The sequence below is a fragment of the Salmo salar genome, chromosome 12 (assembly GCF_965601325.2).
Source record: "Salmo salar chromosome 12, fSalSal1, whole genome shotgun sequence".
In the NCBI taxonomy this organism is placed as follows: domain Eukaryota; kingdom Metazoa; phylum Chordata; class Actinopteri; order Salmoniformes; family Salmonidae; genus Salmo; species Salmo salar.
This window is the reverse complement of record NC_138302.1, coordinates 78,618,717-78,642,842: the sequence shown is the minus strand read 5'-3', so window position 1 is coordinate 78,642,842 and position 24,126 is coordinate 78,618,717. Positions and strand designations below refer to the sequence as shown.

General features: G+C 41.6%; 1 protein-coding gene across 1 annotated transcript in view; it reads left to right on the top strand.

The window, feature by feature from the left end:
* fhit (fragile histidine triad diadenosine triphosphatase) overlaps nt 1-21,925 on the top strand; it is a 131,817-nt gene extending 109,892 nt beyond the window's left edge. Inside the window, 2 exon segments of the mRNA NM_001141592.2 lie at nt 2,623-2,851; nt 21,464-21,925. Coding sequence (NP_001135064.1) covers nt 2,639-2,767 — 129 coding nt within the window. The 5' untranslated portion in view covers nt 2,623-2,638 and the 3' untranslated portion in view covers nt 2,768-2,851; nt 21,464-21,925.
* The last annotated feature ends 2,201 nt before the right edge of the window (nt 21,926-24,126 follow it).

Sequence of the window (24,126 nt, the reverse complement as noted above, 5' to 3'; positions counted from 1 at the left end):
TTGAAATGTTTTACATACAGATCTCATATTATTGTATTGAATAATATATAATAATCATGTTATTTTGCACTCTGCAATGTATCCACCACACTCTCAGAGATATAAGTAGTACTGATAGGTTTTACAGAGTCAAATGTAACAAACAACTAACTACATGTTTAATTAATCTAACCACATTGTTCGATTTTCAAAGAGGCTTTACGGCAAAAGCATAAAGTTAGATTATGTTAGGACAGTACATAGCCACAAAAGTACAAACATCCATTTTCAATTCAAGGTCAGGCGTCACCAAAAGCAGAAACCAGCTAGAATTATGCACTAACCTTTGTCAATCTCCATCAGATGACACTCCTAGGACATTATGTTATACAATACATGCATTTTTTGTTCCATCAAGTTCATATTTATATCCAAAAACAGCATTTTACAGTAGCGTGAAATTCAGATTTTTTTCTTCTCTGAAATGCTTCCGGTGAACATAACAAAATTACTATTCGAAAACATTGGTAAATTATAATATTGTCATTCAAAGAATAATATATTATCATCTCGTAATTGCTACCGAATGGCCAGATCTCAAAATAACTTTACTGGGAAATCACAATTTGCAATAAACGGGGTGCTATGCTGAGAACAATAAGCTATGCTATACAGTTAGCATCATCTAATATCGATAATAACATTGTAAATATCCCCTTACCTTTGATTATCTCCATCAGAAGGCACTGCCAGGAATCCCAGGTCCGGAACAAATGTGGTTTCTTTTGACAAAGTTCATAATTTATGTCCAAATAACACCAAGTAGTTAGCGTTCATTATGCTCCCACAAAACGTGGTGGGGGGGGTTGTAAAATCACGCCGAAAAGCTAAAAAAAACTAGTAAATAATCTATTTACGTTCGTTCAAACATGTCAAACTTTGTTTAGCATTAATCTTTTGGTCCATTTTTAACGTTAAACATCAGTAATATTTTCACACAACCTATCCTATGTCTTGATAAACAATTAATGACAAACTCACGCTTCTCAGATTTATGCGCAGGCGCAAAAAAATGAAATGACGACATGTCAACTTCCTTGCATTCTAATTTGCTCTCTGTTTATCATAGACGCTTCAAACAACTTTATAAAGATCGTTGACATCTAGTGGAAGCCGTAGGTGTTGCGAAATGAATCCTTTCTCACTATGGTATCTATAAAACAATGACACTAAATAGTACAGTCACAAAATTCACATTTTTTTTAATCTATTTTTCACAGGTTTTTGCCTGCAATATGAGTTTTGTTATACTTACAGACACCATTCAAACTGTTTTAGAAAATTCAGAGTGTTTTCTATCCGAATGTGTTAATAATATGCATATCCTAGCTTCTGAGTTGGTGTAGGAGGCAGTTAAAAATGGGCACATATTTTTTACAAATTTCTCAATACTGCCCCCGAGCCCCAACAGGTTAAGGAGATGTTTATCTTTTAAATTGTGTAAAATAGTTGATTGTTTGAGAAATTGAAATTATTAGATTTTTGATGTTTTGAATTTCCAGCCTTGTTAGCAATCCCGACTCGGGGTTCATTGCTAACCTGTAGCCCCAACAGGTTAAATGAAGGTTAAATAACAAAAATAAAAAAGTATTCATTTTTTTCTCTGAGTGTGGCGGATACATTGCATTTTGCAAAATAACATGATTATTTGTCTCTCTGAAAGTAAACCATCAAGTGATTAGATTGTAAACAAGTACATGTCTGTGAAACTCTTCATATCTAGCTCAAATACCTCGTACCCCTGCACATTGATCTGGTCCTGGTACTCCCTGCATATAGCTTCATTATTGTATGTTTTATTCCTCTTCAGTTACTATTTGTGTTTGTATTATAGTTTTTTAACTCTGCTTTGTTGGGAAGGGCAAGTGTTCATGGTAAAGTATATATTATTTTATGTTTTTCCCCCATGTCTAATTGAATGCTGGCCAATGCTGGCCAATGCTAATTGAAACCTGGATTCCTGTATAGATGAAGAACAATTATTCTAGTGTGGTACTTACAGAAACATAGACAGATAACTTTCAAATATTTTATGTTTGCAGTAATAGATTTTTCCAGCAGGGATATCTGTGACAGTCGATAGAGAGGGCTTGGTCATATGTGACGTCATCTTGGCAGTGCTCTTGATATCTGTGACACACTCCGATGAGAGGACTCATCATTTCACAAACCCAATTTCACCAAGCGAACTGCTGCAAATAGTGACAATCCTTTTTGTTTTAACTAGCTTTAAAATGAGCAATTGGCTCCAGTGAAGCGCATGGTTTAGTATCTCAGTATTGCTCATTACTATGTTTCTCACACTTGGGTATTCTTTCATTTCTGTTATGATTGAGACTTTTCGATACAAAGAGACCAGTTTGAAATTTGTAGATGATGACACACATTTCATGCTTGTTTGTCAGACTTCTCTACCTTGAAAGCTGTTTCATGAACGGTTGATTTTTTGGAAAGTGGTACTTTGTATTGTCCTTAGATACTTTCTGCAGTGTGATTTGCTGAACACCCAGTGAACCCTAACAGACAGCCCTGCAGCGGTCTTGCCTCAGTTCACCTTATTTGAACACTTCTTCCCTCTTTCAGGTCTGCAGTCATCACCATGTCTACATTCCGTTTTGGACAGCACGTCATCAAGGCCTCAGCAGTTTTTCTACAAACTGAGTTGTCCTTCGCCCTGGTCAACAGGAAGCCTGTGGTGCCTGGACGTATCCTTCAATTATCACTTTAACAGGACCTAACAGGGACGCTGCTTGTTAGCTGGGGCTGAAGAGAGGAAACGACTGAACCATCCTGAACCTTAGTCTGGACACAGGTAGGTCACAGCTCTCTCTCTCTCGCTGTCTCACCTCACTAGAACATTCTGTGCTCAATTTAGCAGTTCAACAGTTTGTCTCTTTAGTAAGGTGGGTGTGACCTCAACAATAGGCCAAGTAAACAGCTGTTTACCACAAAAACAGAAGGAATAAAAAAGAAAACAGTGTCCCGCAATATGTGGACAATGGGATTTTTTAGATGGTATAAAGTTTAGTTGTGTGTCACGACATAACTTTTAAACATATGTTTACCTCATAATGGATATAGGCAGAGTGGGATCAGAGGGTTCATGAATCTTTGTCAGCTCTTGCCTTGCATCCACTCTCCTCTCTCTTTGGGTGAAAAACGCAATATTTTTTTCTATTAATCATCGTTTTCAACCAGCAAATGCAAACCTTGCATTCATTTGCATGATTTCCATCGCTGATTTGCTTGAATAATGTGCTTATTCTCTTTTTGGTATAATAATCAGTCCTTGGCTTTGTGCTTGAGTTCCTCAAGTGCTGTTCTGCATTGCATAACTTCTCTGTGTTTAGATTAACTTTGGACTTGGGGAGATTTTTCACCGCATTATAGGGCATTGCTGTATAATCCTTAAGTCTAAAGAAAGGGAAAAATGTTCTCAGGTTCTCAGGCCATGAGGATACATTAGCATTATTTAATCATATACTTTTTTGTCCTACAGGGAACATTATAATAATGCCAGAAAGCAAATTCACTGAGTAGACACTGATTATCACTCCAGTGTTAAAGGGCACTTTTTGTTTCCTAAAGTGTGTGTCTGTATGTGTGCGTGTGTGTGTGTTTGGTGCCATACTACTGTCTTTATGCATGTGTATTTGAGTCGCTGTCTTTATGGCTATTGGTGAATCTACAGCCACAATGGGTCCGTGTTGTTGAATATGCATTGGCACATAGCTCTACTGTTAGATGTGTTTTGTAGGCTGTGTGAGGGCTTAGATCAAAGCGCTATTCTTTGCATTCATATCTGTACATGTTGTGGTGTGGAGAGGTAAATAGTACTTAGAGCACTTGGCTGAAATCTGAAACATTAAATTGTTGTCTGTCAGTCCCAGGGATATTATGGGATATCTTTCCAGGGAATGCTGGGATGTAGGGTCTGTTGTGCAAAAGGACAATCCCTGTGTGTTTACACGGTATGCATTAAAGTCTGTAGGAAAACCCAACGGACATATATAAACTCCTATCTCTTTCCTTTTTCTCTCCCTCTCGGTCTCTCCAGTGGCCCACCGTTGATTTTGTTAGTCACTCTCACTCAGATATCATATTAACATGGCATAAGTCATTGCAAAATGTGTAGAACTGCACGAAATGCTCACTTTCACTTACTTAGCAAGCAAATGCAGCTAGCTAGATTAGCCTACTCAAACACCCAATACAAACAGAGAGGTATGCTATGTTAGCTAGCTGGCTATGTCTATCCAACACTGGAACTCTTCCAAGTCAAGATAAGCTTTTGGTTTTATTAATTTATTGCCACTGGGGCCTACCGGTGTAACTGCTAAACTGCTTGCTGTACACTGTTCTTCATGATTGTAGCGGGTTTACTAATGCATTAGTTCTAGTAGCTACACTACATGACCAAAAGTATGTGGACACCTGCTCGTCGAACCTCTCATTCCCCCCTTTGCTGCTATAACAGCCTCCACTCTTCTGGGAAGGCTTTCCACTAGATGATGGAACATTGCTGCAGGGACGTGCTTCCATTCAGCCACAAGAGCATTAGTGACATCGGACACTGATGTTGGGCTATTAGGCCTGGCTTGCAGTCAGCTTTCCAATTCATCCCAAAGGTGTTCTATGGGGTTGAGGTCAGGGCTCGTTGCTGGCTTGTCAAGTTCTTCCAGACAGATCTCGACAAACCATTTCTGTATGGACCTCGCTTTGTGCATGGAGTCATTGTCATAATGAAACAGGAAAGGGCCTTCTCCAAACTGTTGCTGCAAAGTTGGAAGCACATAATTATCTAGAATGTAATTGTATGCTGTAGCGTTAAGATTTCCCTTCACTGAAACAAAGGGGCCTAGACCAAACCATGAAAAACAGCCTCAGACCATTATTCCTCCTCCACCAAACTTTACAGTTGGCACTGCTCCAGAGTCCAATGGCGGCGAGCTTTACACCACTCCAGTCGACGCTTGCCATTGCACATGATGATCTTAGGCTTGTATGCGGCTGCTTGGCCATAGAAACCCATTTTATGAAGCTCCCATTTTATGAAGCTCCCAGGCTGTTTAGAACTCGGTAGTGAGTGTTGCAACCGAGGACCAAAGATTTTTACATGCTTCGTGCTTCAGAACTCGACGGTCCCGTTCTGTGAGCTTTTGTGACCTACCACTTTGTTGCTGAGCCGTTGTTGCTCCTAGACATTTCCACTTCACAATAACAGCAGTTGACCGGGCAAGTTCTAGCAGGGTCGAAATTTGACGAACTGACTTGTTGGAAAAGTGGCATCCTATGACGGTGCCATGTTGAAAGTCACTGAGCTCTTCAGTAAGGCCATTCTACTGCCATTGTGTGTCGATGGAGATTGCATGTCTCTGTGCTCAATTGTATACACCTTTCAACAACGGGTGTGGCTGAAATACCCGAATCCACTAATCTGAAGGGGTGTCCAGTAGGGATGCAACGGTACAGTGGGCCCACGGTTCGGTATGTATCACGGTTTGTGGGCCACGGTACGGTTTCACTATCTTCATATTTAACAAAAGTGTGCGCTTGTATGACTCTCATACAGGGGATGAGTTTGCAACACGTAGCTCTTCATCTCCCAGATCAGTACATAGTGAAGTAGTGAGGTAGCTTTGAGTTGCTCTGGAGGTCCAACTATCAGTGGAGAGAGCTAGATAGGTTGTCTGTGTCAATTAGTTTTCAATTTCTCTCCGTGATGTTTCATAGAGTTTGGGAATTACTTTGCTGCTGAAATGTGTGCGGGAGGGGACATTGTAACACTGTTAAATAATTTTCATCAGGTGACGAAATCCTGAGTCAGTATCCACCGAATAGGGCTGCAAATCTTTGGCTATGAATACTCCCACTGTTTCGTTATTTCTTTATGTTTTTCTGAATTTGTCGCAAATTGTTGTTGGAAGGCAGCAGCGAAAGATTGTTGTGTTTTCACTAACGAGTGGACTCTCCTTGCTCCAGCTCCACCTGCATGGGATACGGCCGGGTGATGGCGACGTAAATGACAAATCATATTAGAAGTGTTTCCACTCGAGTAGCCGACAGTGGCAAAGCAATGCTTGCAGACTGTACTTTGTTTGTTTACGGTCTTCTTACCCTCGTCATCGTATTGAACGCTGAATCCAAAATGTTCCCACACAGCGGATTTGAAAAACGAGGGTGCCTCTTCAAATTTGCTTCTCTCTGTCTCGCTAGCACTCGCAATTGTCACGTTGGAGCTGGGAGAATATTTGTTTTTAGTTTCCCATCTCTTCATGGGTCCCCTTTAGGGAGGTTTCCTACTGAGATGTCATTGCAAATCGTCCATTGGTTGTTTAAGGGGGAGGGGGTTGTGGTCACTGCGGTTGCCACATTTTGAGACATTGCTGTGGAGTAAAGTTTGTCAGCCCTCAGGACACCCCTAACGGCCTTGTGCCCCAAGCAGTTGCCTGCCAAGCCTGTTCACAAACTGCGCATCTGGTCCTGTGGATCTGAATGTACAAGGTGCGTGTAGTCTGCAGCGCAATAAGCAACTTTCGGAAATTATAGGAAAATGACAGGCATATCGTAATTTCGCGGTTCACGTGTGCGTATTGAACCGTAGGGCGCGTACCAAACCATTCGACAACATGCTGTGTACCGTTGCATCCCTAGTGTCCACATGCTTTTGTATATATAGTGTATGTTGACTATGACGTTAATATGGTGACAACGATGTAGGCTGTGTGTAGCGGTTATGGTTTGAAGGTTCGGCTTGGAAAGGTTTTTTCATCACAGATAGCTGTTGTATTGTGAACTGAAGTCCACAAGTGAAAGGAAAAGGTGAGAGGAGGAGAGAGCGTAGATGCGAGAAGGAATTATGTATACAATGAGCAAAGTGATCATGCTGTTTATGTGGCTGCTAGTTCTGTGTTTGCATGTGATCAGGGGTGCATTCATTCTGCCGATTCTATTGGAGTCTTATATCTCCCTCATTAACTTTAAGCATCAGCTGTCAGAGCAGCTTACCGATCATTGCATCTGTACACAGCCTATTTGTAAATAGCCCACTCAACTACCTCATCCCCATATTGTTTTTAGTTTTTTTGCTCTTTTGGACCCCAGTATCTCTACTTGCACATTCATCTTCTGCACATCTATCACTCCATTGTTTCATTGCTAAATTGTAATTATTTCACCACTATGGCCTATTTATTGCCTTACCTCCCTAATCTTACTACATTTGCACACACTGTACAGTGGGGGAAAAAAGTATTTGATCACCTGCTGATTTTGTACGTTTGCCCACTTACAAAGAAATGATCAGTCTATAATTTTAATGGTAGATTTATTTGAATAGTGAGAGACAGAATAACAAAAAAATCCAGAAAAACGCATGTCAAAAATGTTATATAATGATTTGCATTTTAATGAGGGAAATAAGTATTTGAACCCTCTGCAAAACATGACTTAGTAGTTGGTGGCAAAACCCTTGTTGGCAATCAGAGGTCAGACGTTTCTTGTAGTTGGCCACCAGGTTTGCACACATCTCAGGAGGGATTTTGTCCCACTCCTCTTTACAGATCTTCTCCAAGTCATTAAGGTTTCGAGGCTGACGTTTGGCAACTCGAACCTTCAGCTCCCTCCACAGATTTTCTATGGGATTAAGGTCTGGAGACTGGCTAGGCCACTCCAGGACCTTAATTTGCTTCTTCTTGAGCAACTCCTTTGTTGCCTTGGCCGTGTGTTTTGGGTCATTGTCATGCTGGAATACCCATCCACGACCCATTTTCAATGCCCTGGCTGAGGGAAGGAGGTTCTCACCCAAGATTTGACGGTACATGGCCCCGTCCATCGTCCCTTTGATGCGGTGAAGTTGTCCTGTCCCCTTAGCAGAAAAACACCCCCAAAGCATAATGTTTCCACCTCCATGTTTGACGGTGGAGATGGTGTTCTTGGGGTCATAGGCAGCATTCCTCCTCCTCCAAACACGGCGAGTTGAGTTGATGTCAAAGAGCTCCATTTTGGTCTCATCTGACCACAACACTTTCACCAGTTGTCCTCTGAGTCATTCAGATGTTCATTGGCAAACTTCAGACAGGCATGTATATGTATTCTTGAGCAGGGGGACCTTGCGGGTGCTGCAGGATTTCAGTCCTTCACGGCGTAGTGTGTTACCAATTGTTGTCTTGGTGACTATGGTCCCAGCTGCCTTGAGATCATTGACAAGATCCTCCCGTGTAGTTCTGGGCTGATTCCTCACCGTTCTTATGATCATTGCAACTCCATGAGGTGAGATCTTGCATGGAGCCCCAGGCCGAGGGATATTGACAGTTCTTTTGTGTTTCTTCCATTTGCGAATAATCACACCAAAATGTTGTCACCTTTTCACCAAGCTGCTTGGCGATGGTCTTATAGCCCATTCCAGCCTTGTGCAGGTCTACAATCTTGTCCCTGACATCCTTGGAGAGCTCTTTGGTCTTGGCCATGGTGGAGAGTTTGGAATCTGATTGATTGCTTCTGTGGACAGGTGTCTCTGTTACAGGTAACAAGCTGCGGTTAGGAGCACTCCCTTTAAGAGTGTGCTCCTAATCTCAGCTCGTTACCTGTATAAAAGACACCTGGGAGCCAGAAATCTTTCTGATTGAGAGGGGGTCAAATACTTATTTCCCTCATTAAAATGCAAATCAATTTATAACATTTTTGACATGCGGTTGTCTGGATATTTTTGTTGTTATTCTGTCTCTCACTGTTCAAATAAACCTACCATTAAAATTAGACTGATCCTTTCTTTGTCAGTGGGCAAACGTACAAAATCAGCAGGGGATCAAATACTTTTTCCCCCCACTGTATATAGATTTTTCTATTGTGTTATTGACTGTACGTTTGTTTATCCCATGTGTAACTGTGTTGTTTGTGTCACACTGCTTTGCTTTATCTTGGCCAGTTCTCAGTTGTAAATGAGAACTTGTTCTCAACTGGCCTACCTGGTGAAGTAAAGTGAAATAAAAAAAATATTGAAAAACGTTTCTTAAATGGAAGCAAATGGACCGAAACAGGGATAAACATACCTGAATTTGTTCAATTGAAACTCTCGTTTGCAACTGTTGGATGTTTACAACCTAGATCAGCTAGTGGCTAGATGCAGGCAAGAGTGTGCAAGACGGTATTGAATGTGTCACTGTCTGTCACCTTGATTACTCAAATATCTCTCGACCTGTGCACCTTCGTTGTAAACTTTCTTTCGTAGGCTAGGTTGTAGCAACCTGATGATGGGTACAGGGAAAATGTTAGTATCATGTAATAGTCTAAACCTATTGATGTTACATTGAGTTGGGTGAATGGAATATGAATGACAGTCATCCAATATTCTGTAATAGAAATAAGGCCATTCCCGCCCCCAACATTTTTTTGGGGTCCTCCCTCATCTTAAACGGCACCGACTGCCACTGGTACATGCTCACATGCATTCACCAGGGATTCCATTAGCTGGTAATTGGCTAACGTTGGAAAAAAATATGAAAAAGCGAAAAGCCGACAAATAAAGTTGTTGCAGGCCAAATTGACCAGGAGAAAAAACAATCCCATTGCAAAATAATGCTTTTTATTCAGCGATGGAAATGCCAGTCGATCTAAACACCCTTGACGGTCATGCTTATCGGTCTATAAATTAATTTGCATTACTTAGTGGAACTAAATCAAATCAAATGTTATTGGTCACATACACGTGTTTAGCAGGTGTTATTGTCGGTGTAGCGAAATGCTTGTGTTTCTAGCTCCAACAGTGTAGTAATATCTAACAATTTCACAACAATGCACACAAATCTAAAGTAAAGGATTGGATAGCATACAGTACATAGCCTGTTTTGAGCAGAATATCACCTCAGCTCATTGCTGCTGGAGTGAAACATGCTTTTATATAAGTACAGTTATTGTTCAACAATTGTAAATGCAATTGCGAGTTAAAAACAGTTTTAATGGTCACAATTAAAAAGAGCTACTATTTTTATTACTCAACTGGTAATTGAAGCGCGCCTCTCATTCGCTATTAAAATGCATAGGCAACAGTAGGCAGGCTATCAGCGCATCAACGATCATTTTGCAATGTGAGCTGGAGGCAGTATGCATTTTGAAAACGGATACTTCATTGTTTGAAACCTGAACATTTTACTTCATATTATAAGGTATGTTTTACCTTGCTTCAAAGTAACTATTTATATTTCTAAATACTTCTTAATATGTCATTGTAACCAGCATTTATCTCCTGTTCGGTTGGTTTTATATGAACTTTTTTGGGTTGTCCAGAAGCCAAATGTAAGGACCGACGCTGGAGTAGAGAAGCAGGGATGGGGAGTCAACATTTAATTGGAACAGACATGGAACAGGACAAGAACAGCGTCAGAACCGGTAATACACAGACGTAAGACAATCATTGCAGCAGCGGGGAACAGAGCTGGGGAACTGACAAATATAGGAGAGGTAATAAACAGGTGATTGAGTCTAGGTGAGTCCAATAATTGACTAATGCGCATGACGAGGGAAGGCAGGTGTGCGTAATGATGGTGGCAGGAGTGTGTAATGCAGGGCAGCCTGGCGCCCTCGAGCGCCAGGGGGGAAGAGCAGGAGCAGGCGTGACAGTACCCCCCCTTCTAGGGATGCCACCCAGCGTCCCACCTGGGCGAGCCTGACAGGCCGGCCGAGGTACGGGCGCTGGACAAGCCGGCTGGGTGTAAAATCCCGAATACCTGGCAGAAGCGTGGTAGCCTGGTGAGCCAGCTGTGGCATAGGAGCCTGACGATCCGGCTGAGGCATGAAAGCCTGTCGATCCCACTGAGGTGTAGGAGCCCAATGAGGCGTAGCCTGGCGTGGGACGGGCGCCTTCTGAGACAACCAGGGAAAGGAAACCTGTCGAGCTAGCTATGGCATGGAAGCCCGACGTTCCAGCTAAGGCATCCCCGGTTCCATAGGCGGCAGCCCCCGGACCCGATGTCACCACCAACCGAAACGCCAGCATTCCCCGATGCTTCATTTGATGGCTGCTGCATTCTGTAAGGACTGAAGCTGGAGTAGAGAAGCAGGTACGGGGAGTCAACATTTAATTGGAACAGACATGTAACAGGACAAGAACAGTATCAGAACCGGGTAATACACAGATGTAAGACAGTCAATTTTTATTAAATTTTTTTATTTCACCTTTATTTAACCAGGTAGGCTAGTTGAGAACAAGTTCTCATTTGCAACTGCGACCTGGCCAAGATAAAGCATAGCAATTCAACACATACAACAACACAGAGTTACACATGGAATAAACAAAACATACAGTCAATAATACAGTAAAAAAAATAAGTCTATATACAGTGAGCGCAAATGAGGTAAGATAAGGGAGTTAAGGCAATAAATAGGCCATTGTGGTGAAGTAATTACAATATAGCAATTAAACACTGGAATGGTAGATGTGCAGAAGATGAATGTGCAAGTAGAGATACTGGGGTGCAAAGGAGCAAGATAAATAATTACAGTACGGGGATGAGGTAGATAGATGGGCTGTTTACAGATGGGCAATGTACAGGTGCAGTGAGCTGCAGCAGCGGGGAACAGAGCTGGGGAACTGACAAATATAGGGGAAATAATAAACAGGTGATTGACTCCAGGTTAGTCCAATAATTCGCTGATGCGCGTGACGAGGGAAGGCAGGTGTGCGTAATGATGGTGGCAGGAGTGTGTAATGCAGGGCAGCCTGGTGCCCTCGAGCGCCAAGGGGGAAGAGCAGGAGCAGGCATGACACCAACGGCACCATCCTAGTCATATTAGCAAACCATCCTAGTTGTTGCATCTTTAGTGTCCCCTTCTTTTTACATTTCTAACAGAGATTTTCATCTCTGTCACATATGGAACCACACGCATCAGGTGTGCTGTACAGAATTGTGTTTTCTGCAAATTGCATTTTGGCAAATGTTTGAAAACAACGTTTTATTGGCTGCTTCATTACAGGAGTTGCATGTTCTGTTAAGATGAATTACCATCATCTAAATTTGATTGCTGCCATTCTGAGCAACATTTTTCTTTTCTTTTTTCTTTTTTCACCTTTATTTAACCATGTAAGCTAGTTGAGAACAAGTTCTCATTTACAACTGCGACCTGGCCAAGACAAAGCAAAGCAGTGCGACACAAACAACAACACAGAGTTACACATGGAATAAACAAGCGTGCAGTCAATAACATAATAGAAAAAAAAGTAAGTCTATATACAGTGTGTGCAAATGGCGTGAGGTGGTAAGGCAATAAATAGGCCATAGTAGCGAAGTAATTACAATTTAGCAAATTAACACTGGAGTGACAGATGATCAGATGGTGATGTGCAAGTAGAAATACTGGTGTGCAAAAGAGCAGAAAAGTAAATAAAAACAATATGGGGATGAGGTAGGTAGATTGGGTGGGCTATTTACAGATGGGCTATGTACAGCTGCAGCGATCGGTTAGCTGCTCAGGTAGCTGACGTTTAAAGTTAGTGAGGGAAATATAAAAGTCTCCAGCTTCAGCGATTTTTGCAATTCGTTCCAGTCATTGGCAGCAGAGAACTGGAAGGAAAGGCGGCCAAAGGAGGTGTTGGCTTTGGCGATGACCAGTGAGATACCTGCTGGAGCGCGTGCTACAGGTGGGTGTTGTTGTCGTGACCAGTGAGCTGAGATAAGGCGGATCTTTACCTAGCAGAGACTTATAGATGACCTGGAGCCAGTGGGTCTGGCGATGGATATGTAGTGAGGGCCAGCCGACTAGAGCATACAGATCGCAGTATAAGGGGCTTTGGTGACAAAACGGATGGCACTGTGATAGACTGCATCCAGTTTGCTGAGTAGAGTATTGGAAGCTATTTTGTAAATGACATCGCCGAAGTCGAGGATCGGTGGGATAGTCAGTTTTACGAGGGTATGTTTGGCGGCGTGAGTGAAGGAGGCTTTGTTGCGAAATAGGAAGCTGATTCTAGATTTAATTTTGGATTGGAGATGTTTAATATGAGTCTGGAAGGAGAGTTTACAGTCTAGCCAGACACCTAGGTATTTGTAGTTGTCCACATATTCTAAGTCAGAACCGTCCAGAGTAGTGATGCTAGTCGGGCGGACGGGTGCGGGCAGCGATCGGTTGAAGAGCATGCATTTGGTTTTACTAGCGTTTAAGAGCAGTTGGAGGCCATGGAAGGAGTGTTTTATGGCATTGAATATCGTTTGGAGGTTAGTTAACAGTGTCCAAAGAAGGGCCAGATGTATACAGAATGGTGTCGTCTGCGTAGAGGTGGATCAAGGAATCACCAGCAGCAAGAGCGACATCGTTGATATATACAGAGAGAAGAGTCGGCCTGAGAATTGAACCCTGTGGTACCCCCATAGAGACTGCCAGAGGTCCAGACAACAGGCCCTCCGATTTTACACACTGAACTCTGTCTGAGAAATAGTTGGTGAACCAGGCGAGGCAGTCATTTGAGAAGTCAAGGCTATTGAGTCTGTTGATAGGAATATGGTGATTGACAGAGTCAAGCCTTGGTCAGGTCGATGAAGCCAGCTGCACAGTACTGTCTTTTATCGATGGCGGTTATGATATCGTTTAGTACTTTGAGCGTGGCTGAGGTGCATCCGTGACCAGCTCGAAAACTGGATTGCACAGCGGAGAAGGTACGGTGGGATTCGAAATGGTCAGTGATCTGTTTATTAACTTGGCTTTCGAAGACTTTAGAAAGGCAGGGCAGGATGGATATAGGTCTATAACAGTTTGGGTCTAGAGTGTCACCCCCTTTGAAGAGGGGGATGACCGTGGCAGCTTTCCAATCTTTGGGAATCTCGGACGATATGAAAGAGAGGTTGAACCATAGATACGAGAGGTTGAACCATGGGTGGCTGCCTAATGCATTACGCACCCAATGCATATACAGTACCAGTCAAAAGTTTGGACACACTTACACATTCCAGGGTTTTTCATTATTTTTACTATTTTCTACATTGTAGAATAATATTGAAGGGAATTCCAAGAGTTTTCAAAGCTGTCATCAAGGCAAAGTGTGGCTACTTTGAAGAATCTCAAATATAAAATATATTTGAACACTTTTTTGGTTTCTACATGATTCCACATGTGTTATTTCATAGTTTTGATGTCTTTGCTATTATTCTACAATGTAGAAAATAGCACAAAAAAAATTTGACTGGTACTGTAGGTCCTGGAAATTTCTGGAATGGCTGGTAAATTAAAATCTTCCAGGTCACGTTATCTGGCGCCAACTTTTCCTAATGGAAACCCTGGCAACACACACTCAAAAACACACATGGACACGAACACACACAAACACCATGAGAGATGACGTGCTGCGTTGCATATGTCACTTGACATACAGGTGACACTGTTACTCTGGAAAGAACATCTTGGCTTTTTCAATAATGTTGGGTAATGAGAAAGCAGGTGTCACTTCCAGTCGATGAGATGGACAGTTTGGTGAGATATTTGAGGGAGAAAATGTGTTTTATGTTGCCGTCAGGCCTGCAGTGTTTCCCTACCTAGCGTGGTTATTGATGGAGCTTCCCGGCAATGGTTTTTCTGGGTAAATTAACAAGGCTGTCCAAGAGTCTGAACTATATGTTCCGTAAAGTGCCTTACCTTTTACAGAACATGATCCAGTTATTGGGTAATATATTATTTGATTTTGCTTAATTAGCTCTGGTAAACAACACTGAACTGCAGTGGCATAGTTGAAGGAGAACAGGGCTCCTAGACCCAAGACCAGCTATGAGAAGTTTACTCAAGAAAATGAGGCAAATGACCTATTAGCGTTGCATGTGCCATCCAGGCCTGGGTAATATGTGCTAAGTTAAATTATCAATGTGCCTCTAATGACCATGTTTCAACAAGGCAGAGCTATGTACATTGAAATTGCGCTCATGAAGATTCTAATTGATTATGTTTTCTATTAGAATTACAGTATACTGTTTGTAGAATGTATGCTTGGCATATAGTAAATCACTTTTGCATTGCACTGCATATAGCATAGTAGTACAGCAGTCATTAATGATATAAACTTCCTGAGTTTACACTGTACAGTAAATTAAATAATTTTTAAAGCGGAGATGTTTACAAATTGGTAGAATATGACCCCCAATTTATCATGGTATCCTTTTTGATGTTTACTGTTTATAGCAACATTACTCTAATTGGAGTATTACTACCTTTAACACATCATTACCCTTTTAATCAGTGCCAGTGATCTACCTTTTTTTGATCTAGTGAACCCGGACCAAACTTACAAAGAATAAGTCTCAGTAAGTCTTGGTGTAAATGAACATCAAAGACAAATTGTGTATGTCTGCCTTCTACTATATGCCACTGATTGGACAGCCTAATCATGTTGTCCGTTGGTGTCATGTTACTTTGCTCAGGCAGAACATGGCTGAAGGTCAAGCTTAAAATTCTGCATAATATCTTGTCATATCAGCGTTAAACATGCCCACTGCCAAGCCCTTTAGGGCCCCTGCTACAGCTCAAATCCCCCCGTCACAGGCATGCAAATCTTTCTGACAACACAAATCACACCCTTTGATTAAACATCTTTTTGGATAAATTCGTCATTAGTGAGATACTCAGAATAGTTGATTACATAGATCTAGTAATCCTATTGAAATGCATAATTAGCAACATTTTCCCCCCTCACCCGAGGTAGCAAATGGAGGGAAAGAAAGAGCTGTGATTAGCACGGCACAATGATCTCTCATTATCGTTCAATCTAGCAACACACATTAACAGACACACAGGCCGGGATTACCACTGTATTATGGCTTAGTTCTGGAAATAGCCCCTAGGTAACTGTTTGAGAGCTGTGTTGTCATTGAGGTAAATGTCAGTGGTTGACAGATATGTTCTTCACATTGCATTCTCAAGGAGATCAAACAAATGTGACAGACATCGGAGGTCGCACCAAGAAGGTCAATGATTTCTCAGACCTTTTTATGTGAATCCCCTTGAATATTGCTTTGTCTTTTCTATTGCCAGCCTCTCCAGAATCACTCAGATCAGAGTTTCTGCTGTGACAGTCACAGACCACTGTGGTGGAGAGAATACACTAGTCACGCTTGAAGACAACAGAACCACACACCATATGGACCACACACACCATATACTGTCTACAGTAAATCTTCACTTAGAGGGAAGACTGAAGGGATGGTGATGTTCTCCCCTGTCCGTTTTCTAGGCATATTTTTTTATTGTAGGCTAAATAGAGACAAAGGTTTATAAACTCAGCAAAAGAAGAAACGTCCTCTCACTGTCAACTGTTGTTTCAGCAAACTTAACATGTGTAAATATTTGTATGAAAATAACAAGATTCAATAACTGAGACATAAACTAAACAAGTTCCACAGACATGTGACTAACATAAATTGAATAATGTGTCAAAAGTAACAGTAAAAAAAAGTAACAGTAACAGTAAAAATCTAAAGTAACAGTCAGTATCTGGTGTGGCCACCAGCTGCATTAAGTACTGCAGTGCATCTCCTCGTCATGGACTGCACCAGATTTGCCAGTTCTTACTGTGAGATGTTACCCCACTCTCCCACCAAGGCACCTGCAAGTTCCCCAGACATTTCTGGGGGGAATGGCCCTAGCCCTCACCCTCCGATCCAGCAGGTCCCAGACGTGCTCAATGGGATTGAGATCCGTGCTCTTTGTTGGCCATGGCAGAACACTGACATTCCTGTCTTGCAGGAAATCACGTATAGAACGAGCAGTATGGCTGGTGGCATTGTCATGCTGGAGCATCATGTCAGGATGAGCCTGCAGGAAGGGTACCATATGAGGGAGGAGGATGTCTTCCCTGTAACGCACAGCATTGAGATTGCCTGAAATGACAACAAGCTCAGTCCGATGATGCTGTGACACACCACCCCAGACCATGATGGACCCTCCTCCTCCAAATCGATCCCGCTCCAGAGTACAGGCTTTGGTGTAACGCCCATTCCTTCGACGATAAACGCAAATCCGACCATCACCCCTGGTGAGACAAAACCGCGACTCATCAGTGAAGAGCACCTTTTGCCAGTCATGTCTGGTCCAGCGATGGTGGGTTTGTGCCCGTAGGCGACATTGTTGCCGGTGATGTCTGGTGAGGACCTGCCTTACAACAGGCCTACAAGCCCTCAGTCCAGCCTCTCTCAGCCTATTGGGACAGTCTGAGCACTGATGGATGGATTGTGCGTTCCTGGTGTAACTCGGGCAGTTGTTGTTGCCATCCTGTACCTGTCCCGCAGGTTTGATGTTCGGATGTATCAATCCTGTGCAGGTGTTGCTACACGTGGTCTGCCACTGCGAGGATGATCAGCTGTTCGTCCTGTCCCCCTGTAGCGATGTCTGAGGCGTCTCACAGTACGGACATTGCAATTTATTGCCCTGGCCACATCTGCAGTCCTCCTGCCTCCTTGCAGCATGCCCAAGGCACGTTCATGCAGATGAGCAGGAACCCTGGGCATCTTTCTTTCTGTGTTATTCAGAGTCAGTAGGAAGGCCTCTTTAGTGTCCTAAGTTTTCATAATTGTGACCTTAATTGCCTACCGTCTGTAAGCTGTTAGTGTCTTAACGACCGTTCCACAGGTGCATGTTCATTAATTGTTTATGGTTCATTGAACAAGCATGGGAAACAGTGTTTAAACCCTTTACAATGAAGATCTGTGAAATTATTTGGATTTTTACAAATTATGTTTGAATGACAGTGTCCTGAAAAAGGGACGTTTTTTGTTGTTGCTGAGTTTAGGTCTTTGCAATCAGCACCATTTTCTCAGATTGTAGCATGTACATTGACATTGGCGTCATGCCAATAGGGGGCACAAGGGCACATGTCCCCTCAGATATATCCAGTTCATTTTTTATTTTTCAGATGTTAAATTAATTTCGAAACATTTTTAAGCCCACTTTTTTACATAATTGTTTCTAATAAAATCTGTCAGCTGTATTTTGTGGAAGGGGACACACTGACTGGACCAGGCAAAGAGTTCCTCCCTATTCTCCCTAGTAAGTGGTTCCTTACAAGGTGCACAGAGAAAATATACACTAGATACTGTAATGCAGTATAGTCAGTGGAGGAGGAGAGAGTGTAGAGTGACACACAGCATTTCATTTGATTTTAGCTGCCGGTGATGGGCAGGACTCGCTGGAGGTATGTTTGTTTATAAATTAATTTGATCAAGCTATGTAGCCTATTGATTCATTGTTCATGAATTTTTAAAAATCAATGTTCTCTCTATAATACTAGCCACCTATCAATTTCTTTAGTTAACCAGCTAGATAGGTTCCCAATCTCCCAACATCATAACTAGCTACCAAGCCATTTCAGGCCATCAATAAAGTTAGAGTAGCTTGTCTATCTATCTTAGCTGGCATGCCTGCTGGCAAGGTTGCTAGAGTTTAGAAAAGCAAGCAATTACAAGATGTACTGAAATAAAACGTACATTCTGTCATGTGCGTCGTAAGGGACAGACCAAGGCGCAGCGGGTGTAGTGCTCATCTTCTTTCTTTATTTCGAGAGAACACTCAAACAAAATAAACAAACGACGAAACAGTTCCGTAAGGCTCACGGCTATACAGAAAACAACCACACACAAACCCAAAGGAAAAAGGGGCTGCCTAAGTATGGCTTCCAATCAGAGACAACGAAAGACACCTGCCTCTGATTGGAAACCACACATAGAAAACGAACATAGAAAATGAAAACTAGAACAAATCCCCTCTAAATAAACCAACCCCAAAACAACAACCCCCTGCCATGCCCTGACCATACTACAATGACAAATGACCCCTTTACTGGTCAGAACGTGACACATTCCTTTCAATCTTTTAGCTGGATTTTAGCAGAGATGCAGAGAAGCATAGTTTCTTAAACAATTTAACCACCAGTCAGAAAGATACATAATCTGGCACTTTACGATAATATCATGATATACCTACAGTATGTGTGTATTAATTATGGTGCCATGATATGTTTATTGATGATTGATGTATTGATGATGTGGATCTGCTACGGGGGACCAGTACGGAAGGGGGGAAAAAAATGTATGAAAATGTATGCATTCACTACTGTAAGTCGCTCTGGATAAGAGCGTCTGCTAAATGACTAAAATGTAAATGTATGTGTGCTTTGATCCAATGTACTGTGTTTTAATATGGATATAATATCCTAGACATTTTAGTGTAGGATATTGAGATGTGTGATTTACAACAGTCAGAATGACCCCCTCTGGAATGTGTAGAATAGAATAATTCATAATGATTACGCAGTAAAAAGCTTGCAGGAAAAAGCTAAAAAATTCGAAATTCTCCAACTTCCAGGTGCCCAGGCCCACTCTTGACCACCCCTCCTCCATCCTCACATACGTCATGCTCGCTCTAATAATCAATGACACCCCTGTACATTGATATAGCTCCTTCTCAATTAGTGAGCTCTTAATGTCTGAAATGATCTCTTCCAATTTCAGACAGCCTTTCTACACAGCCCTGTCTTTGATGTGATCACATTAAATGTCACAACGATGGAAGAATGCTTTGAGCCAATGCCACCCCTAAGCTTTGGCATGCTAGCCTATATATCCAAAAGGTTGAGTAGGCCTACAGGGTAATGTACACTGAGTATACCAAACATTATGAACACCTTACTAATATTGAGTTTCACCCCCCCCCCCCACCTTTTGCCCTCAGAACAGCCTCAATACATCGGGTATGGACTCTACAAGGTGTCGAAGGCATTCCACAGGGATGCTGACCCATGTTGACTCCAATGTGTCCCATAGTTGTGTCAAGTTGGCTGGACGTCCTTTGGGTGGTGGACTGTTGTTGATACACACAAGAAACTGTTGAGTGTGAAAAACCCAGCAGCGTTGCATTTATTGACACAAACCGGTGCACGTGGCACTTAATACCATAACCCTTTCAAAGGCACTTAAAACTTTTGTCTTGTCCATTCACTCTCTGAATGGCACACATAAACAATCCATGTCTCAATTGTCTCAAGGCTTAAAGATCCTTCTTTAAGCTGTCTCCTCCCCTTCATCTACACTGATTGAAGAGGATTTAACAAGTGACATCAATAAGGGATAATATGTATACTCATTGATCACCGGCATTGTGGAACTGGAACCCATTACCTGTGTTTTCTAAAAAAAAAATCAGGATGAGCGCTTATTCTGTTCACAAAATACTGTGATGTGATTTGCCTGTCTGAACAATTATGTTATCCAACTGAGAGTTAGCGTCACATATTTTTGGAGGTTAAAATAATTCTCATAAAATAGGTTTGGCTTTGGGGAGCAAAATCAATGCTATCTTATTGTTAGCTTGCAGTTTTGACTTGACAATTTGCCATATTTCTACAATTTGTCTCGCCTTTATATTCTGTATAATTCCATTATTGAGCCAATAAAAGGAGGATTGATTCTAGCCTATTTCGATTTTTGATTTGATTTGTAAGGACAGAGAACATTTCACTGTGTTATCAGGAATAGAAGAGAAGCACTGATGCTTTAAGAAATGTGTTCAGAATCTGGAATCTGTAGATGTGTTGTTTCAGGACGTAAAATACGTTCTGATTCTGGAATATAGATACTAACTCAAAAGACATCCTTCTTTCCCAAGTTTGTGTTGCTGACGAGTTAAGTTTCTCCGTCATAGCCAGAAATAAAATATGCATCAGCAACAAGAGACATTGATTTATTAAAGTCTTGTTGGGGTTTTTAACCCTCTACAAACTTTTCCATTACCCAGGACAAAAGTGAAAGAGTTGAAGCAACTTCTTCATTGAGTGTTAGGCCTACATTTTCCTCTTCTGTTTTTAAGACGAGGTAGACTTTTGCATTATCGCATAGAATATTTGGCCTTTCAATTTGAATGTAAGCTCAGTCAAGAAGATGTACAGTGACTATAAAATGATTTATTATGGATAGTGGATCTGCTATAGTTCCTATCACTGTATGCATTTGTCACCAAGGTTCCATGGTTTATCTTCTATGTTTTATGTGATGCACTGTGCTGTATCTGGTTCTACCCTCCTCTTGGAAAGGGTTGTATGTAGCTTCTTTACTGTGATGGCATTTGACAACTCTCCTAACCCATTCCTCGACTGTCTGTTAGAATCCTCCTTTAAAACATCTCCCTCTCCCTCTTAACTGATACTCTACTCTATGATCATATCTCCTCTCCTCCCCTTTCCTTTCCTCCCTCCTCCGGGCCCATGTTCTGCTGATAGTGCAGTGAAATTCTCTGCTCCTGGCGACTGTAGCCCCTCATGTCCAGCCGGCTGGCTGCATGGATCACTGTGCTTCCACGCCGGCAACCATACAAGAGAAATCAGGTCATTGAGTATTCTGAGCTGCAGGAGGCACTAAGCCTCAACCTTTTTATCTCTATCGTGTTTACGTCCATGTCTGTTCAGGGATCCACAGCCTGGTGGGAATGGGGCTCCAGCAGGACCCCCTGCGCCACAGCCCACTCAGAGGACACCGACGGCTGGCACTGCCAAGGCCAGGATGGGGGTGGGTGTGACAGGAGATGGAGGGTTTTGAGTTTTACCCTGCAGTGATACGGCTCGTCTGGATGTCTTCCCAGTCCACTTTTCATCCAACACACACACTCACACACACAAAGAAACACACATAAGTCATGAAACATTTCTCTCATCATGCATGTTTGTCCATGGAAAGTAAGGTAATGTTTCACATATAGTTTCAGTTAAGATTCTGGAAGGGACAAATAAAACAAAAGCTTTGCATTTTTAGAAAAGTCAGCCTCTTGAATATAATATTAGACAAACAAAAAATGGCCTACTTTTTAGTTTTTTACTAAATCTGAATTATTGCAAGCCACTACACATCTCCAATTAAACATTTGTATGCACAGGTTCTTTTTCTTTTGAATTTTCTTTGATGATGTTTTATTTCATGTACATTATCACTACTAAATGACTTGCCTTACAAAATTATTCCTTGTGCCATCTTACACAAAGCTCTGGTTTCATGTCTAGCTCCTCATCATGGTTCTCTATGGGGGCCTTAGTCTTGTTTAGGGTTGATGCACAATATATACTGGTCTGCTCTTTCTCCGCCCTAGTCATCAATAAATTAAGTTCTCACCTAAAGACTTCTCCCTCGAAAAACAAGCATTTGACATCTGGAGGATCACTGAGTTTTTTGGCCATAATGTTAAGTAGGTTGTTCTGTTGGTTTTCCACCCAACCGTTGCCCCATTAGATTGAATCTTTCCTTTCATGTCTGTCTAACAGCTGTACTTTTCCGTTTATTATCAACACGAAGATGTTATTGCCTAAATGCATTTGTGGTCATTGCATTTAGTCTCACCAACATATGTACATTCTTCTCACCTGAACACTACTTCAAAGGTAGTAACTTGCTCTCTCTCTTTTCTCATCTCACATGGAACCACCCCCATGCTTGTTCTGACATGCCCTTTTCAATCTAAGATCAAAAATATAATGAACAAAAATATAAATGCAACATATAACAATTTCAAGGATTTTTTCATATAAGGAAATCAGTCTATTGAAATAAATAGACATTAGGAATGAATCTATGGATTTCACATGACTGGGCAGGGGTGCAGCCATGGATAGACCTTGGAGGAAATAAGCCCACCCACTGGGGAGCCAGGCCCGGCCAATCATAATGACTTTTCCCCCACAAAATGGCTTAATTACAGACAGAAAACACCTGTCAGGTGGATGGATTATCACAAATGTGTACACAAAATTAGAACGAAATTAGCTTTTTGTGCATATGGAACATTTCTGGGATTTTATATTTAAGCTCATGACACATGGGACCAACACTTTCAATGTTGTGTTTATATTTTTGTTCAGTGTATTGCATGTAAACATCTTAAAGTAAAAATATTTGTTTATAAGAACTAACAGCTGCAAATATAGTGCATGTGACCATCTTTAAGTAGACCACACTGCAATGTCAGTATTCCAGGAACATAGGCCAAGCATTGCACAACATGTTTTGCTAAATATCTACAGTACAATTGATTGACATTGTTTGCTTAAATGGCACTGTGTATTATGAAAACCTGTTGTAGGAACTGCACAATTATCTTCTGAGAGCTGTAATTAGTCTTTTTAAACCATTTTGGAAACAATTATTTTATTGGACAATACCTGAGTGGATGATGACAGTGGGGCAGAGGACAGTGTGGGCTACTTTTCCCAACAGTCGCTTATAGGCCTATAATCAAACAATTGTAGCCTCTTTTCAGCAGATGCATTTTGAGAAGCATGTTTACACCTGGATTCTCTCTTGCTGGGCAGCAATGACATGGACAAATGCAGTTGTGTTTTGTCATTTCTCCAAAGATGTTGCATGTCTCTTATGGAACAGTTTATGAAACATAAGTCTATTTGTGCCATTTCGGCATAGTCTGTGAAATGGCAAAATTTAACTGTACATTTTTTTCTTCTATAAATAGCATTGACTTGGAATCCGAGAAAGCATCACATCTTTTGTTTCCAAGATGTTGTAAGATCTCTCTTTTATTGTCCAGACAAGGTGGACAAAAAAGTGGAAAATAATCAGTTTATCAGGGGCAAAAAATAATATCCAAATAATCAACTGCCAGTGACAATGGAAAGAACAGGGGAGAATTATGTCTGAGTAACTCTTATATAGATGAACATGACCGACCATTATGAGTGTGTGTGTGTGTGTGTGTGTGTGTGTGTGTGTGTGTGTGTGTCTTTCTTTCTGTCTGTATTACTGTGTGTCTGTGTCTGTGGTTTTGTTGATGTGCAGGACAGTGGGGATCCCAAAGACTTTGATTGCCAAGGCAGATTGAGGTTTGGCCTCCTTTTTTGAGTTGAGGGACTTGTTTCATAATTAAAAGCGCTCTCCCATAGGCCTGCTCCAGATGTGATAGTGAACTTGCTGGCCTCTTCTATGCCACTGAGAGAGATGCTGGAGACAGCCAGACATCTTTAAATGTTGTACAGAGGCCTTGGTACCAAGGCATATTTCAATTATTTTGAATCCCCTCAAGATTTATGTGGACCTTAAAATAAACATGGTATCTGACCTGCCTCTGTCT